Here is a 19,483-nt window from a genome sequence, read left to right on the forward strand (position 1 = left end):
TATAGAAAGAAATTTGGATAACCGTGATATGCCTCTTCTACTGCAATACTTCATTTTGATTTTTTGAGAAGTTATTAAAATCGGGCCATCTCAGCTTGCTGGAATTTCATTTATTCATTATTGCAATGTACAGTTAATGCAGGAGATTACATTAGGTTTTGACAAGTCTTTTACACTTCTCAGAGCAGCGCTGCTATTTCTGCTTAGGTTAGTAACTTTATCTACCAGGTAACCTTTGTGGTGTTGACAATTGGCAATTAACAATTTTCTTCATTGCCTCCAACCCCCCTCCCTGCCACAGCCAATGCTGCTGCCACCATGTGCATCCCCCCACTTCTTCTGGGTTCAGTAGCACCCCCAAAAGCCTCCACCATGCCCCTCTCCCCACTCCCCTGCCATGGCTGCCTCTTAAATTCACACAAGACATGGCAACAGCAGCAAAACAAAAGTAATCTCCAAATAGAGAAGGCCATCACCTAATCAAATATGACTACCAGGACTGCTGACTGTCCAAATATTTAGCTGCTCTCCAATGAAGTGGGTCAGGTAGGTTAATCAAATAAGGTTGCATGTCCAGAGGGACTGTCCATTATTTGTGTTTACTTCAAGATCTTACCTGACTTAAAGCTCTGAAAAGCTACTGATCTCTGAGCAACTGTGAATATTCACATCCAAAAATCCAAAGCAGCAGATGTCACAATTCTCCCACATGAGCTGAAAACACAGGGAAGTTCTTCCAAAAAGAAATATTTTTACTAAATAACATGACAAGTCTCTTCAGCACACAAAAGCAGCACAAGCTGATGGGAACTGACACCACCTACACCAGGTGCTTGGAACTGTAACCCATGCCCTGGCACGTAACCACACTGCAAGCGGGAATCTAACACACATTGTCTCTCTTCAATTTAACAATTGAAAATTATCAGAACAACAACAAAAAAACCCCACCAAAATGGATGGGCAAAGTGGATGCAAAGTGTTATCAACATGATGGAAATGAAAATAAATCTAGGATTAAAATATAGCTTAGTTTCACCGTTTTCTAATAGTATTTGTCTCCATTGAACAAGAATTTATGCACCATTTCAACCTGATAAGAATTTAATTCTAGGTAATAAAGCTTCACAAATTGAATTCAAAGGGGAAAAAAACAGCATTTCCCAATTATTTCCAGAGCTCCACAACTACAGACTTCAACTAAACGGACAAGGAAAGCTGCCATTACAAAAGCAGAGCTGACATACGACCCCTGGATACAGTAGCACCAGCAGACAACTCTAATAAAAATCAATATTAATTCCGTACACTTCTGTTCTGAAAATAAAGCAATGAAATTCCCTCATGCCCACCTGCCAAAGGGACACTACTCAGACCAACTTTGTCAGAGAGGATTTTTAAAGTCTTTCTACAGGCATGTAATAGATTCCAAGACTGAACGTGCACTGAATGTTCAGTGAACCAAATAATTCTTAATAGATTCCTCAGGGGAGTTTATTTTATATTTTTAAATCACTCTAAGACCTTGGAATGACAATCTGATTCAGAGGAAAAGAAAGGCTAATGTTGTGGGGTCAGGGACTGTGTTTCTTCCAGGGTTTTTCCTGGGTACTGTGTTTCTTCTAGGGTTTTCCTTTAAGAGGAACAGTTGTGTCTACTTTAATGCCTTGCTATGTACTTTAGAAATGTCTTCATTTCTACAAACCTCAAACTTATAAAATTGCTTTGAAAGCATACACTGAGCAGTTCTAAAGTTTCTCCTTGCAGAAATATTACATAAGCAACTAGAGAAAGTTGATCTAACCAAAAAAAAAAAAGAAAAAGGGGGAGGAATTAAGTAAGAATGAGGCAGCTCACCTCCTTCAGCTACTGTTGCAAAGAGGTAGGAGATGGACAGTGCTAGAAAACCATCAGGCCCAGATTCGAAAAGCAAACATACCACAAATTAGATAAGCTTGCAGCTTTCAGATTAAGCACCTCTGGCCCCCCAACTCCCACCTTATTAGCAAGGCCCTTATGGTGTGACAGCAGATTCGGCACAGGAAGCAACTGACCCTTCAAAGGGGAATTTTTTCAAGCTCTACGGTGAAGTACAGAGGAAAACAAGACGAGAAGCCTCAAGCACTGCCATCATTAGCATGATTTCAGCAGGATTAGGCAGAGCACGATGGAGGAAAGGCTTCAGACAATGAGTCCTTTCACATATCAGAAACAAAACCTTCTGTTAATCACACCAGAGATTCAGTTTCTTCTACTAATTCCTAATCAGACATCAACAAATAAAGTGAAACACTTATTCTTGTTTTAATTCTACAAAATAAACACAAGTGAATGGAAGTGCTCAGCCCCCACTGTAAAAATGCCATCACCCCTCTGCATCCCAATGAACGGAGCTGTGAGACACACAGAAGGCTGGGAAAGGAGCTCTTCCATAAAACCCATCCATGGAGAAGTCCGGAGCAAAAGATCTAGAGGAGTGCTGCATTAACAAGCGAGAGACACTTCAAAGCCAAGAAATGAACTGAGTCGAAACCCTCTTTCATACAAAAGAGACCCTGAACCACAATCATTAGAAAAAACATCTGCTGTGCTCTTTGATTTTTCAACATTTAGTCACTGGACAGGAAAAAAAAAAACCCTCTTCTTTTTCCCCCCAAAGCACCAAATAATTGCAAATCCACTTCTACATATAACCTGTCATTTATCACCTCATCAGTGACTGCTTGAGTCTGATGGAATTAAACACTCAAGTCAGGCAGTTTTTGTTAAAAGCAATAATTACATTGTTACTAGAATATACAATTAGGCAGTAAAAAACAAAAACAAATCTGCCTAGCAATATTTTAAGCACTCTCACAGAAATATAACCAGTCTGGAAACAAGGCAACATTATAATAATAATAAAAAAGAATTTTAAAATCCACTTCTACCAAAGTATAGCTATTTCTAATTTAAAACTTCACCCACAGGCAAAAATACATAAATTATTAGCGTTAGAGTGTTTATTTTAATTACACTGTGGAAAAAAAAAAAAAAAAAAAAAGAAATCCAAGAGGTTATTAACTTGCTTCAGATATAAAGAAAGCCAATATCTTGAGCGCTCATCCTCCATTTATAACTTACACAGTTCTGTCAGCCCATCCTACCACTCAAATACCAAAACCAGAATGTCTGCATTTTCTCCTAACATCCAAAACCAACATATAATAGAAGTATCAGCTCAAAAAAAAAAAAAAAAAAAAAAAAAAAAAAAAAAAAAAGAAAGAAAAATAGAAGAAGAAACAGCGCAACTAAGGAGATCCCACCTGGCTCCTTGTAGACATTGTTCAAGAGTATAAAAAATTCACTGGTCTTCAAAGCACAAGTCTTCAAAGTTTAATAAGGGAAAAAAACACATCTCTTTAATTCAAGCTAACATTTACAAATACTTTCTAGCAGCACAACTGCTGTGCAACGCATTCTGTTACACCAAGCAATTCACTGTGCCTGCCTTGAACACCTAACAAGGTGTTCAAAACAATTTCAACTGTATTAAGGACTGTTTTACTGTTTTCATCATTGCATTAAAGTTGTTGATCCCAGTAATTCTATACAAGTCATTTTAAGACAAACATTTGCCTATCTATCTAAATGGCTCTGGCCAGTCAAGATGCCTTTGGTCACTCTTCAGAAACATAAAACCCCCTGTTGTTAAATTATGCCCAGACTTCTGACATCAGTACAAGAGTATGGCAGGCTGTCATAACACTGCAGAACTCTCCCTTCTTGTAACTAATTTTGGTCTTTATTCCTTTCACAGACATAAGCAAGAGATTGGTACTGAGGTATTACAGTAGCACACTTTATTGTGTTCTTGTTTACAAAGAAAATCCATCAGGTAAGAAACACGGTAGGAGCCAAGCACAATAATTACAATAAGAGCTTGCTGGAGTTCCCTCACCCAGGCACAGGTGTTGCTTTTCTGTGTGTTTCTCCCCGGTACAGGTGAGTGATGCCCTTTGCTGCCACACCTCAGCTGCAGACCCTGACAGCCAGGGAAGTTGGCAGCCAAGACAGAAAACCAAAGCATGATGCTGGCTGGCAGGAGGTTCGCATTGCTGTGCAAGGGACAGTACCTGCCCACTCAAAGGTGGTGGCAGGGAGGACTCATGTCATCCAAAATCCACCTTCAAACAACAGAAAGCTATGTTTTGCATCAACTCCAAAAAGCAGCTAAAATCACGATCATGCTACAGACTTCCACAAGCTCTCCCTGTCATGACCTGTCTGGGTGAAGAAGTGGGATCTGGTACCTACAGAACTGTGCTGAAACAAACATCCTGGAAGGGGAGAAGCTGCAGGAAATTAGGCTGTCAGAAGAGCTATTCTAAAATGCCTTTTTTAGAGCAAGAGACCCCAAAAAGGTGCCCTACCCTAACACTACTTCCAAAGCACTAAGTGAAGTTTTACAGGCTTAGAAGATGTAACAGAATCCAGATAAAATCAAAACCAGCAAGAAAAGCAACTTAACCCAATCTCCCAAATCTACTGAAGGAAACAAACTTCCATTTAAAAGTTTGTAGTTCCCCATGTCAGGAGGCAGAATTAAAGCAGTACCTCTAAAATCTGCAGAAATACTGATCTCCCTAGGTGAAGTTCTTCAAGTCTGCAGTTATTAACTGGAAGCCACCTATGAACATGTCTTCAGTAAGGAGACATTCAGTATCTAAAATGAACATTCAAAACCACACGCTTCCTCCTCAGGTTAAGAACAAGTTTGAGTATACTTTTACCACAGAATAACACAGATTAGAATACATAAGACTCCAAAGGAATTTTGGCAGAGCCCAAGTACAGTATCAACAAAACCAATGAGAATATATATTACAAAATTATTTCCACGTCTTCTAGTTCTTAAGTTTAAGAGGCAACTTTTCATTGTTTATGGTAATTATGTTTCATATATCGCTGAACTTTGACACAGAAACTGTATTATTGGATTTTGTGTGCATCTTCTAGTCAATTTGTCAAATCCTGAAAATTCTGTAATACAAGTAGTTCAAATACAATGGGCACTACATTCACAAATTAGTTTTTTCCTTAAGATAACTGTTATTGATTCTGCAGCAACTTTGATGAAACGAATGTTATTTAATAAACTACAAAGAAACATAACTCTTGTATTTGAAGATTATAAAAAGGCAACACCACTATTCAAAACCAAGTCACTTTTCCTTCTTTCCCTTAACTCATGTCTTCAGAGTACATAACACCTCAACACCTTCTTAACACATGGTGTGTAAAAGAAACCTTTTTACCACTTCTATGGTTGTTCTTCAAGTTGAAAGATTTGAAGCACAATACCTGCCAGATGAAAAAAAAATATTCTATTTTTATTTTTTTAAATATTTATCCTAAACTCCAAAAAGTAGAGCAGCCTTCCTCATACTTCTCCGATCTAATTTACATTCTAACTTAACAATCCTAACATCCATAGGATCAAAAAATCATTTATGTTGGAAAAGACCTTTAAGATCATCAAGTCCAACCGTTACCCCAGCACTACTAAGTCCACCGCTAAATCATGTCCCTGAGCACCACATCTACACATACTTTAAGTACCTCCAGGGATGGTGACTCTACCACTCCCCTGGGCCATCTGTTCCAGAGCCTGACAACCCTCTCCAACAATAATTTTCTCCTAACATCCAATCTAAACCTCCCCTTTAACAATTTGAAGCTGTTTCCTCTTGTACTATCACTTGTTACTTAGGAGAGGAGGCCAACACTTGCCGCACTACAGCCTCTTTTCATGTAGCTGTAGAGAGTGATAAGGTCTCCCCCCTCAGCCTCCTTTTCTTCAAACTAAACAAACCCAGTTCCCTCAGTCACTCTTCGTGAGACTTGTTCTCCAGACCCTTCACCATCTTCGTTTCTCTTTGTTGGTGCAGGAAATACAACCTATTGTTAAAACAATTACCAAAACTCCAGAGACAGAGCCACACAATCCCTTTTCCATCCTTACACATAAAACCCACTAGAAAAGTAATGGCTTTTCCAAAACACTGTAAGACCTAAGTTTGTGAGGAAACCTAACTGAAGAATCAAGTACCATCCCATGAATAACTTCCTGCTCCTGAAGAGAGAGAAACTAAAAAGCTCAAGTGTCTGGCTGCCTTCAGCAGCAAAGATGACATGAGAGAAGAATCGATACACTGGAGGGATAAAAACACAATTGAGCTATGTGCATCTTATAAAACAGATGTGATCCTTTAAATATACATGTGCAATTCAGTGTCAAACACTACACTTGCAGGAGATTAAAAAACAAAAAAAAAAGACTGCCCTATGAAGTTAACAGATAATTTCTTGCCATGGTCAAACACTTGCATGTTTTGTTTGGTTTCAAGCAATGACAGGATTTCCAGCACTACTTTTCGAAGAGCAATGCCACATGCCCTGCCTTCACATTTTTTCCTCTGTTCAATTTCATCTGACAACTCTGAACTATAAACTTCTTGTGCCAACCTAAATAATTCCTCTCTTTCTCAGTAAGGCTGGAAGAAAGTACTTACCCACTTGCCAGCTGCAGCTGAAATTTTGTGCCAAGAAATAGATGTCTTTTGGGCAGGTCATAAACTGGAAGCTTCTATATCTCCTGAAGGAGAAGAATAGGAGTGGGACAACCCTATCCCTTCCCAGATTAATGGCATTGCTGTATTTCAGCTACATGGTGGATTGTATTTAATGCAAGTATCCGAACAGAGCTACTTCCTCGAAGTCCCAAGTGTAGGTATTAGGAGAAGCTTTTGTCAATTTTGCTCCCAACCAGGCTTTTTATATACACTGCTTCCATCATCTGCTCCAAAAACCCTAATTTTTCTTTGTATTTTTCACCTTTAGAAAAGTTCTCGAATAACAGAGTCCTTGAGGGAGCAAGACCCATTTCATCAATTTTTTTTTCTCCAGTAAGTCTCAGGCATTTACACAATGTGTTCAGCCTGACATTAAATAGCAAGTGCTCCTCTTTTCACACCCTGAGGAGTAAAAGCACTTGCGGGCACTGGTCACTACTGTTCTCCAGAGCAAGGCAAGGTGAAGACCAAGGACATCTTCCTCACAGCCCACAAAGACAACAATTAACATAGAGCAGAAGGGATAGACTTCATGGCAGAATGGAATATGGCTAAATGAGAAATTAAAATAAAAGTTTGTGAAGAATTTAAAGCCTTACACCTAGGGTTGAGAGGATACTGGGTTCCTTAGATTTGCAGGCTAGGCTTCCCCATAGGGGTTTCACCAGGAACTCTAGCATCCATATAACAACATAACAGCACAAGACCCTGACACCTCCATTCCACTATCTTCCTTATGCTCCTCTTCCCTGTCCTTCTCCCAGCTCACACAGGCTTCCCAGCTACAGGAGGTCACTGCCTTGTCACCCACACATCCTGGGTTGCTGGGGTAGGGATCCTCCAAATCTTCTCATAATAAATCACAAGGAAAACATCAAAGGCACAAGTAAAAGTATTGTTGCAGTGGAAAGTGATCTTTTCTTCTTTAACCTACAATCATGGTTTTTTTCCTTCCCTTTCCCATGCTGAACATTATCCTGTTCTCACTTTGGCAGTGACCTGAATTTTATATCCACAAAAATATTGCAAACATTCTGAAATGCCAGTTAGAAACACAACTCATACAAATATGTGAAGATGAATACATGTACTGCTAGAAAAGCAAGTACCCTCTCCCATAGAAAGCAAAAATAGAACAAATGTTAGTAAATGCACATAAAGGAATCACGATGAAGTACATTAAAAGAAATACATGTCTCAAGACATGAACTTGGTTTTTAATATATGGAGTAGTTAAGTATCTTCTTCACAAACAGAGCCAAGCCGTGCTTGTTCCCTTTGCTCATTAAAGCTCTACAACTGGTGCCTCCTGTATGCCCAACATGCACCATTTCATTAAGCTCACTTGACATTCGATGAAGAAAGAGTACAAGAAAATTGCATATTCCCTGCCTAAAGTAAACTTGTCATTTAAACCTTGTGTATAGATAGAATTTGATACAGCACTGGCGCAGTGAGTCATTCGTCAGTTTTAGAGTTTGTACGACAGTATTCTTACATATGTTTTGCAATACTTTCCAGTTAGCTACCACCCCATGTAATTATACGTTTTTACTGGAAAGGAAGCATACATTTTGGATTTCAACACTGCGCAAAGGTCTGCAGAAACAAAGCTTACTTTTATGGTCAGATTTTGAAAGGAAATCCATGTAAGGAGCACTCACAAACTGTATGAAAGGTGAAAGTCGAGGCATTGCTTTTAAAGGAGGGTAAGCAATGATGGTAAGCATCACAAATATTTCTCAATGGATTCTTCCAAACATAAGCAACTCACGTGTCAGATTTCTTCAAAAGCTGTTTCTTAACTACATTAGTTAAAACTGCATTCATTCAAAACACCACGTAGATCATCCAGCAGCCATTATGGGTTCTTTTCTTGAAACTATTAGGTTGATATTACATTCTTCTGTGCTGGGATGAGATAGCACATTAAAAAAAAATTCTCTACTATCTTACCTTCACTTTTTATTTTTAAGTTGCGTAACAGAGCTGAGTAATTTAACTCTCATCCCTGGCATCAAAGAGGCACTGAAAAAAACACTGAAACAGAAGGTTTGTCCTGATTAATACTACTAACAAGATCAGCTCTGACTTTTGCCTGGTGGCGTTTAGCTCACTCCAATGCTTTATAGAAAAGTCTGTAATTCTTCAAAAGGCCAAGTCTCAACTTTAAGTTGCAGACAGCCCCACGTTTATATCTCTACAGCCAGCTTTTCTAAGCTGCCTGTTATTATCCCTTTGTACTATCTAAATTCAAATCAAATGCATCTACTGAATTGTACATCTCTTGCTATCTGATAAAAAGCTGGAGAGAAAAAGTACCCTTCACACAATTAAAGTTAGCTGGTTAAGATTCAAGAACAGCAGCAACGATTGTAGGTTTTTTCCTCCAAATTGCATATACTATGACCTACAAGAAACATTTTCTGCTTAAAAGTAATACTTAAATGGAGATCTATGGCTGAACGTTATCACAAGGATTGCACTTATTTGACAGTCTGCTATTAGCCAACTCCATTATCGCTATTTGCAGTTTTTAAATGTACAGATTCAGAAGTAACTGTACAAAGCCTCCATTACAAGTGAATTTATGGAAAGCCACAGCAATAATCATCCTCATTAAGCATATCTTCCCACAGCCCTGCATTATGCGGACACAAAGAGGAAAACATTTCTTCTTCCTTACCCACAAGCTTAGATCTTTCTCCTTATAATGACAAGGTTTGACTGCCTTCTCTGCTTTTGCCAATGACAGTTCTCATGTTCCCAAAAGCAGGAGTTTGGTTAAAAAAAAAAAAATTAATTGAAAATACCTGCGTACCACAACCAAATGCAGGTACATGTAGGGCAGCTTCTAGTCTGAATTCCCAGAAACTGGTATTTTCACTGGCAACATGCATGAGAATAAAATGTTTGTGCCTTCTATTATTTTGCTGATGGCCCCAATCAGTATTTACCCAAGACACGTTCATGGACATGTACATGCAAAGAAAAGGGCAGATGGCAATATTTGTAACTAAGCTGAATGAGTAAAATCTCTGGAGCTGAAGTAATGCATTAACTCTTTGCCCACGAGCTGTTTTAAACCCCTTCACATATACGGTCATGCTGCATCTTGTTTCAAGGACCAGGACATGTGCCAGTGGTGTAGGCTAGGAAACTCTCATGTTAAAATGGTTGATTAAAGGTAGAAACTGAGAAACAACCCAGTACTGTCACCCACCATACATTCAGATCACAAACCACCCGTTTCACCATGCACATCTTACTTCTTGCTTTCAAAGTTCATACTGCTGATAGTGCACTTCAGCAGGCGTATATCTACTACTCCTATGTCCTCAGCCCAAATCAAACCACCATGGCAGAAATAATACAACCGGGATTAAAGTACACTTGGTCCCTCCATAAAAGCATTTTCGTGACCCTTGCATTTCCTGTGTTATCATTAAGGGGTGAAATGGACTTTATTTAAAAAGCTGTTTCCAAAGCCACACTGGCAGGCTTGGAACAATCACCCAGTACACACAACAGTACAACCAGACACAGAGAGAACTCATTGCAGAACAGGACTTTAGTAATCTCAAATTAAATTTGTCATTTCTGTAACATTTACCTTGAAAAATGAACAAAGATGGTTATACAAGCAGTGGAAGGAAACTCTATTTGCTCACCATCCCTGCTCAAGTTAGCTGCCTTCAGAGACCTCGAAGCCAGCAAATATTCAATGTAACTTAGGTTTGAAGTTTTGATTATCCAGAATAAATCACTTTTTATAGCTCAATTGCACACTTGACAAGGGAACACCTTCTTTAAAACTGTTACTACAGCTTCATTTGTTTACATGTGAAATAGATACAAAATTTCAAAACGCTTTAAAACAGCTGCCCCAGTCAGTCTCCTGGAAACAGACCACATCTTTTCAACAGAAGAGGTCTGCGGGAACACATCTTCGTTCAACAGCGCGGAAATACTTTCTTTCATTAAATTTAATTTGCGCCAGGTATTTAAACTGCTTGAAGTTGGGTCTTAAAACAGTTTCTAGGAACCGAAACCACCGAGAAGGCAAACACGCCCATTTGCAGCGTTCGCCCCCATCCTCACCCCCGCCCGCCGCAGGCTGCCTGCGCCCACCCCGGCGCCCCCCCAAGCCAGCTCAGACCCCTGGGCGCCCCTCGGGGGACAACCGCCTGCCCCCCCGGGTATCCCCGCTGCTCCCGACCAGAGAAGCAGCCCAACAGGTTGCGGGGGGCGGCTGCGGCGCAGGAGCTGGCCCCGGGGAAACTGTAGCCGCGATCCCATGGGACGGCGGGCTGGGAGAAAAGAGTGAACTCCACACACACCGCCCCGGTTTGTGAGCCGGCACACCGGGCGCAGCTCCCGGCCCGCTCCCGCCGGGGGCCCTTTGTTCTCGCCACCCAAGACGCCGCCGCCCGGCAGCCCCGCGCTCTCCCAGGCGGCGGCTCGCCCCATCGCGGGGGGTGAAGGCGCGATCTGCCGCCCCCCGCCGCCGGCCCGCGCCCCGCTGCAGCGCCCTCGCTCCTCCCGGCGCGGAACGGCCAGCGTCAGCCGCGGGGAAACGCTTCAGAATCGCCCCGCGCTTCCTCGCACGGCAGAAGCACCGCGCCTGGGATGCCCCGCGGCGCTCGGCGCTGCGCCCCGCGGGACCCGGCACTCACCCCCCGCCGCCGACCCACCGAAGGCGGACCTCCCGCCCCGGCTGCCCCCAGCGCCGTAGCTTGCCGGGAAGGTCACGCCGCGGCGGCGAGCCCCGCGCCCCCGCCTCGCCCCCGGCAGCGCGGCGCAGCGCCGGCAGGTGCCTGGCTGCTCCCCGCCGACCCGGGGAGGCCCCGCGGGATGCAGCCGGTGGCCACCGGGCACCATGTGGCGGCCCCGGTGGAGAAGGGACCCCAGTACCGCACGGCGGCCCCCGCGGGGCACCCGGAGCGGCGGCAGAGCCGAGGCGGGCGGTGGGGCCGGCACTCGGGGGCGCCGATCCGCGCGGCTCAACAGGCGACGGAGTTTTCAGGCTGCTCAGGAGACGATCCCGCCGCGCCGGGAACAGGTCTCGGAGATGAGGGGACAAAGCACCGCGGCCGAGCCACTTACCGGGGCTCCGGAGCTCCGCCGCCCGCATGCTGCCTCCGAGCGCCGCGAGAGAACCCGCTCCGCTCCCCGCCGACCGCCCGGCGGCTCCGCTCCGCTCCTTCAGCTTCAGCCTCAGCCGCCGCCGCCGCGCGGGACCGCGCTCCGCGCGCGCCCCCGCCAGCCCGCCCCCACCGGGGCCGCGCACCGCGCCCGCCCCGCCGCCAGCCCAACCCAGCCCAGCCCAACCCAGCCCAACCCAGCCCGCTCCACCGCCGCCGCGCCGCCACCTGCCGCCCCCGGGCTCACCTGGGCTGGGTCCCGGCTACCGCGCTCGGCCCCGCAGCAAGGCGCGGCGGTACTCCCGGCCGAACCCCCAGTTTCCGTTCCGCTGCAAGGCGGCCTCCGCAGCTCTACTGCGCGCCTCGCAGCCCGCCGAGTCGGCCCGCTGCCGGCGGGCAGAGCCCGCCCCGGCCAGGTGTGGGCGGGGACGGGCGGGGGAGGGCGCGGCCGCGGCCCGGGGCGGGGCGGGCGCTCGCTCTGCGCTGCCGGAAGGGCCCGGCCTGGCTGCCGGAGGACCCCGCTCCGCCCCGCCGCTCCCCCGCCGGTGCGGGGGCAGCCGCCCCAGGGCCCCTGGGAGAGGATCGGGGCCCCGCCGTGCCTCGGAGGGGAGGCCCTTGCCCCTGCCCGGTCCCTGCCCTCGCGGGTCGGATCGCTGTGCCGCTGGGGTGTCGGTCAGACCCCGGGAGGAAACGGGTAGTGGCAAGGAGCGCCCGTCGGGAGGCAGACGGGAGCCCACCCACCCGCGGGTCTCCCCGGCCGTGGCAGCGGCGGGTGAGCGCCGCGCTGAGACCTGTTGGAATTTACTATCGCTCTGACCGTGTTGTGGCTGTCGGGGTTGTTGCAGACCGCGCAGTCAGCGATCGCGCTCCTGCTCTGGCTGCCGAACCACTCCAGCCCGGCCCTCTGTCCCGTTCCCGTGTCCTGTGCTGACAAATACCAAAACGGGGCGGGGGACGGATTTTTTCAGATGATGGAAAGGTCAAGTCATTCCTCTGCGCTGATCGCCCTGGAGCTCTTTGTCTCGCTGCTCAGCCCTGCCGAGGCAATGGGGCTGCAGTCAGTGTGAGCTCCTCGGCAGTTTAACCCTGGTGCTGTTGTCCTCAGTGCACTGCCCTGGGGTCCTTCTAGCATTTCCCACCACATGTTAAATTTTTCCCTTCTGTGGTCTCCTGGGCTCCTCCTGGTGCGTGTAACTGTGTCCCTTCAAGGATCTTTTGCCGATGTCCTCTCATCTTACATTCACACAGGGTGTTGGTAAGAGCCAAATAGTTTGCAGAAGTTCTTCCTCTGCTCCAGAGCGCTTGTTTCATGATCTCTGAGGAGTTCTGGGCTTCCCATTCCTGAATGCACTGTTCAGTCTTTTATGTGTCACTCACTTCTGCCCTAAACTGAACACCTGAAGCCAGACTTAAACCTCTGCCGCACAGCATGAAGCTCTGACACCAAAAGCTTTTGGTTCTGGGGATTTTTTCGTTCCTAGTTAGTATCCAAATGTTGCTACATACCGGTCCTTCTGTGCATTACAGAGCGAGGCCACCAAGCTTAGAGTGAGTGGTGCTGGCTGAGTGCCATGCAGCATTGCCAAAGTGCCCATGGGCTCCACTCTCCATTTTAAAATTTGGATCTGCTTCAGGTTTATCCACAGCACAAGACCATGGGGAAGGTGGGAGATGCCTTCTCCAGAGAAGGAATTCTCAAAGCTGCTGGAGCTGTTCCCCCAGCTGGTGCAGCAGCCATGTTGACAAGCTTAAGGTAAATCGTGTCAACCTGACCTCTGTTTGTCTTATGCAAAAGCAACAGGTTTTTGAAGTTTGTTTGAAAAATGGAAGACTTGTGGCTTAATGCTCCTTTGCTCATCTTGTTGGATGCTTAAGTACTTTCTAAGCAGAGACACTGAAATGTTGGTCCAATCTACAGGACAGATTAACATTTTTAGACACCTGAAGATGCAAGTTCCTAAACACCTTCAGAAACCTGGATTCATGTGACTAACACAGAGCTGCCTTATAAACTTTCAATTCCCAGGAGCTTCTAGCCAAGACTTGCAGGTAAATGATTGTCCCATGAGTGTGAGCCATTAATCACCTGAATCACAGAACAAAGAATTTTCACATACAGCTACCACCCAAAACTTAGTATTATTTCTCCATACACTCCATGCCTTCATGATGTACAAACTCAGAAGGCTATGAATAGTGTGAGCCAAGAGGCACTGGTGCTTTGTGCTCTGCTGAATACGGGGTAGCCAGTTTGTCACCCCTTTACTTGTATGAGTCATGGAGCACTGTTCTTCAAAGTAAAGGCAGCCACTTCCGCAGTTTGCTTAGTATAAGATATGCTGGAATGTTGTCACCAGAGCTGTTGTCACCTTCTTCTGGAAGAAAGTGTGCAAGAGTCCTAAAGCCTCAAGTCTGATCCACCAGTTTATATGTAGCACCCCATTACATCACCTCAGTAGCTCTCAGGGCTCCAGTCTGCCCATAAGGCAAAGTCTCACTGTGTATTTGTAGCACCTGGTTTGGAGGTCATGGCTCGTGGTAGCTCTTCCTTCTCTTTGATCCAGCTCTCCAGAGAAAATGCACACACCCATAGTCTTGCGATGTGTGCCACCTGATACCAGCTAGCATATAGATACTGTGGGATGGGTTTTGCTTGCCTTTAACATAATAAGTTGGTAGAAAATCAGAAGACTGGGATTTTGATTTTTAAGACTTCAGAACATCTTCCCTTCTCATTTCAGGTGTGGCTAAACTTGCTAAATACTCTGGAATGAATCTGTAAACTGCGGAGCCTGTCAGAAGCTGGTCCTTTCTCCAAATAGTTTGTTGTTTTGGTTTGGGTTTGTTGGGTTTTTTTTTTGAGGGCATATTCTTGCTGATGACTTTTCTCACTTGATTTTATAGTAATTATCAATTGTATTATCAGGTCTCCTTGTCTGATTCACAAATGCCTAGTGCAATGCTCAACTTGGTGCTCATGTAAGATAATACATCTCCATCTGTAGATCTGCTTGACAGCACATCTTGAGGACCATATGGCCATGACTCTGACTACCCACCATTTTTGCAATATTACCCCCGAGACTCTTTCTTTTCCTTTGTAGGACAGGCCTCTGGTTTGCTCCAAATAATAATAATAATAAAACCAATCTGTGTTGCGTATTTCTGTTCTTCCCCAGTTGAAAGAAGTGCACCCTTGAAGAGACAACCCTGGTGCTGTTTCACCTGTAGCACTAGGTTGTCTGGACTGGTGAATCTTTAAGCTGAGGATAATAACCTGCTCTTAATTTTGCTTTACTGCAACTCATACTTGATTGGAGAAATAAAAGTTGGTATTGTAATATAATTGTAGTCGCAATGTTAAAGTGGTATTTACCGGTTTCCTGGCCAAGGCCTGTAAGCTTTCTGTTTCTCAGGTACCTTTCTGTAAAGTGGGTACAAGTGTCTTTTCCTTTCTGCATCATTCATCTCAGCTGCCTGACCAGATCTGGTCAGCATACGTGCTCTCTCTTACTGTGGCTTTGCATAGTGCTTAGCACAGCAAAGCTCCCCTCTTGGTTGATGCCTTAGAGGTCCTACAAAGTACATAAACACGAGTAATAATTCTCCTATTTCATCTACCTCCTTCTCCTCATAGTAAACTGGAGAGGTAAGTTCACTGGGAAAAAAGCAAAACAAAACAAAACAACAAACAAACCAAAAGAAGCACCACCTGACAATTATTTCCTGGTGTGTAAATATGTTGTGGGCATTATTAAATGTGAAAAGCTTTCTGCTCCTGACTGAATAAAATGTGATAAAGGAAGGCCCTGGGAATGCTGGTCATCCAGACTGAAATTGAAATTACATCCTGCTTCTGCTAAGAGCCAAAATCTGAAGTATTAATGGCAACTGTTCCACATAAAGACTCTTCCTGAAATGCAATAATTTGTTCAGAAAAGCAAAGTTACATTGTGAAACTTATCCTTTGCAGTACAGCCTACATGTGTTCAAGCCCCTGATATAGCAGCTCACTGGTCTTTTCTAACCCTAAATAAATGTCATTGGGGGACTAAAATGTATCATGTACACATAACCTAAAGAAAACAATATGCAAAATACAGAGAGCTTGCCCCTCTTCTATCCTCTGTGCTTCCTGCTGGATTTTGCCTCTCCTGCGTTTCTTTTCAATCTTATCTCTGAGGATCCTTATTTTTCTGGCTTTCATTGGGATGATATCTGTCCTTGGCCAGTCCAAGGGTTGCCCTGGTGGTCTTCAGCTCAAATCCTTTATGCTTTGGAAGACCACAGGCTTCCAGGCTGCAAAATACTGGCTGCCAAAGAGAAGCACTAATCACACTAGTATTTGAGCACTTCCTAAGCTAATATATTTATCCTCACAGGATTTCTGCGAGTTTGGAAATAACTACTGTCCCCCTTTCAGAGACAAAAACCAGATGCATGCAGCAGCTAATTGACTCAGCTAATGTCACACAGGAGCCGGCAGCAGAGCAGTGAAATGAGATCAGCTGCTGGCCCCAGTGCCCTGTGCCAGAGGACAGGATGGCTCAAATGGTTTTGAAAGCCTGGTCGGTGCCCATGGGCTTTAATAGCCCTGTGGAAATGCAAAGTATGAGCTTCCAGAGCATGGCAATCCCAGGCAGATAATTCAAAGGACAATCTTTCAGATCACTGTAACCTAGGGAGGAAGGGATGGATTTGCATTCAAATCCAAGTCAGGCAGCAGCAGCAGCAGCACCAGCCTGGCCCAGGTTGGTAAAGTGGTTGAGATTTTGGACTGGCTCTAGGGAAAAAAGTGTGGTTTTTTCCCCCTTGACAACTGTTGAGAAAAGATTCCTAATATTGGATCAAAGCTCTTGGCTGATTTCAGCCTTGTCAGAAAACTCATCTGGGGGCTGAGAGCTCCCCTCCTCACTTTCACTCCAGTGAAAGCAGGAGCTTCTGGAAACAAAATTTCAGAGCAAACCTTCTTTTTTCATAGTGATTTCTAGTGCTGTTTCCTTTTATAGTCAGTTTTCAGAACACATTGAAAGCATTTTAAAAGAAGCCATGAAAAGCCATGAAACAGTTAAGAAAATACTGGAGACCATGTTCAGAGACCTCAAGAGCAATCCTGTTTTAAAATTCAAGTTGTATTTTAAGTATGAGATGAGGAATGCCACTAACACAGCTCTTGTGTACAAGAGTGGGTTTTGATTAAATGCTTGTCCTTATAAGCATTGGGAGGGAAAAGGGAGTGGCATTGCCTTTATCTTTGCACCAAATTTATAGACCTTGTTAGCAAGGTTAAACTTTTGTGCTGACTAAACTTTTCCATACCCTCTTTCTGTGATAAAAATCCACCTCAAACTTTCAGCTCACAACCAAGTAGCAGATGAAGTAATGCTGAACCTTTTACATTAAAACCAGGCAAGTATCCTGAAATACCCCAACACCACAAAGAATTTGGCCCAAATGGTTGCTCCTCCCTCAGAGAACTCTGCCTCTTACCAGCTTTTAATATTTCATAGGATTGCAAAGCTAGTGCTTTTCTTTGACAGTATGATTGGCTTCAGGTCTGATTGCAGGATGGGTCCTGCCCTCAGTTCTGTGTATAGCAGTACCCTCTTGACAACACCCACCTAAGATTAAAAAAAGTAATTCAGAGAATGGATCGCCCTGGCCCAGCTCTGCTGCAACAGATTACAGGCAAACAGGACATATATATTGGACTGACATTCATATCCCCAAAGGAGCTGATAGGATTGTTGTTTACCAAATTTTCCTTGTAACTTAGAAGGTTGGATCAGAAATTTCCAAGGCTCAATAAATGTGGAGTTCTGTATTCTTAATTCAGAGTTGGAGAGCTGTAGCCCTGAAAAGGTGATGGGAATAAAGTGTAGCTCTCTGATCGGCTGATCTCAGTTTTTTGTGTGTGAATGGCAAGAGTGGCCTCAGAAGGGTCACAGAAGCCCTCAGGCACAGCATGGTTACTAAAGCTCCATTCCACAGCTGAAATCTGCAAAAGAAATCAAGCAGAAGAATTGGGGCACTCTGGTCTTTTACAGTATGGGCACAGAGGAGGGGGTTGAGGCCTGCCCAGTTGTGTATGTGAGAGCTGGGACCTCCTGGATGAAGTATTGCAGGCTCCAGAGCTGTCCTGACTCATGACAGGCAGCCATGGACTTGGCAGAAGAGGAATTTTGTGCCTGGCTTGTATTTATACCTCTTACAGCCAATAGGGATTTTTCTCAGTGTGATGCTCAACATCCAAGCTCTGTTCAGAGAGGAGGCTGCAGCGATGAGTTGCTGTGAACAGCACAGGAATGCCACCCTGCTGGGGCAGGTTGTGGAGCTGTAAAGTGTGACCAGGTTGTGATGAGCACAGGCTCATCAGGTAGCTACAAGCCTGGAGCACTGGCCCTCCTCTGGGCTGCAGGGCTAACACAGCACCCACAGGGCAGGATTTGCACCTGGGAAGAGACCAGAATGAGGAATATATGATGCTTAGTCTCATGAACATGTCTCATGAACATGAACAGGACTTAAATACTTCCCAGATTTTTGGTACCCTACTGGGGGACATGCATAAGTTATAGAAGTAAAATAAAAGGATCCCTTAATGATTTTTTTTTTCTTTTAATTCATTCTTTCTACCAAAAAAGAATCTAGCAGGAACCAACTGTCTTGACAGGTTATTTAAAAGTGCTTTTGTAAAAATAGATGTCTATTTTATAACTTAGTATTTTAGAGGCTGGTGACTGGTTAAACTCCTTTCAGCATCAGAACCTCTTCCTTTGGGCTTCAGCCTTCAGATAAGTCTCGGGTTGTCATGATTTAATGTGTATACTATGGGACAAGTGCAAGATCTTGACAAGAAAAGATATTTGTGTGTTATTTGAGGAGACATGGGGCAAGTCACTTAGCTCAGTGTTTATAAAGAATGGCTTGATTGTTTTTTAGGGCACCTCTGTTGGAGTAACAGGTGCGGGCTTCAGACATCAGCTGCAAGGAGTGTTTTGTGTATCAAGGAGGTTATAACTTTTCCTGTTAAAGATGGTTGGAATTACAGGGAAAAAACTTTTAAATTTAACTAATCTTTCCATTATGATTCTGTCAGAAAGGTGCAGGCTGTAAGAATAGCCATTCCTTTTGTGGTGCTAATACCAGTGTCTTTTCTAAACAGTGTTCCTAATAATGTGTTCAGAGAAATGGATGTGGAAAACTGTTAGTTTTCAGAAAAGTGTGTCCCAACTTTGAAGACTGCCTGTGAGTTTAAGAAAGAGCAAAGAAGTAGGTGACAAACAGGCTATAAAAACATTATAGTCTTTGTTCAAATTTCAGAATAAAAAGAGTTTTGCAGTGCTGTTCAAAGTGTGGGAGAGCTGGGTCCAGTATTCACTCTGCAAATATTACAAACTTGTGTTTGGGTTTGTTTTTAAAATCACTTTGAGATGGCACTTCTCCAATACTGAAGGGTTAGGTGTGTTCAGCAAATGAAATGCACTGTCTGAGCATTCCTGACCATCTCTTGCCTGCACCACAGACTTGTGAAGGGCTGCCCAGCTTCCTCCTCAGCTCTCCTCTAAACCAAGCCTTGCCTACCTTTTCTCTTCTGCTGACCCTTGTTCCAGCAGCACTCCAGCTTCATCTATTTCTCCTCTCTCATCCTTGTTCCCTCCTGCACACACAAAGCCTCCAAAGCACTCTCCTGCTGAGCACTTGCAGGGCTGAGGCCCCACCAGC

General features: G+C 44.5%; 2 protein-coding genes across 7 annotated transcripts in view; one reads left to right on the forward strand and one right to left on the reverse strand.

Moving 5' to 3' along the window:
* Positions 1-12,142, reverse strand: part of PTPRF (protein tyrosine phosphatase receptor type F) — a 382,202-nt gene extending 370,060 nt beyond the window's left edge. For 4 of the 5 annotated variants that reach the window (XM_071750332.1, XM_071750329.1, XM_071750331.1 and 1 more), the window contains exon 1: positions 11,721-11,840. The gene's annotated coding sequence lies outside the window, so the exon portion shown is untranslated. Of the gene's footprint in view, positions 1-11,720; positions 11,841-12,005 lie in introns of those variants that run through there. The other variant, XM_071750326.1, reaches the window with a different exon arrangement.
* Positions 11,042-15,108, forward strand: LOC139799044 (skin secretory protein xP2-like). 2 transcript variants are annotated; one of them, XM_071750383.1, is made up of 3 exons: positions 11,042-12,530; positions 13,393-13,511; positions 14,938-15,108. In XM_071750383.1, the coding sequence occupies exons 1-3, from the start codon at positions 11,244-11,246 to the stop codon at positions 14,939-14,941; spliced, it is 1,410 nt and encodes a 469-aa protein (XP_071606484.1). In that variant the 5' UTR covers positions 11,042-11,243; the 3' UTR covers positions 14,942-15,108. The 2 variants fall into 2 exon arrangements, 1 of the variants encoding a protein (XP_071606484.1); XR_011727065.1 differs by having other exon boundaries at positions 11,042-13,511.
* Positions 15,109-19,483: the final 4,375 nt, after the last annotated feature.

The sequence above is a fragment of the Heliangelus exortis genome, chromosome 8 (assembly GCF_036169615.1).
Source record: "Heliangelus exortis chromosome 8, bHelExo1.hap1, whole genome shotgun sequence".
NCBI lineage: Eukaryota > Metazoa > Chordata > Aves > Apodiformes > Trochilidae > Heliangelus > Heliangelus exortis.

Bases quoted from the DNA above. Each gene is read 5' to 3' on its own strand.
- LOC139799044 (XM_071750383.1), top strand. From the start codon at position 11,244: ATGCCCCGCGGCGCTCGGCGCTGCGCCCCGCGGGACCCGGCACTCACC. The intron at 12,531-13,392 runs GTGAGCGCCGCG...GATCTGCTTCAG, and splicing joins CCCGGCCGTGGCAGCGGCGG to GTTTATCCACAGCACAAGAC.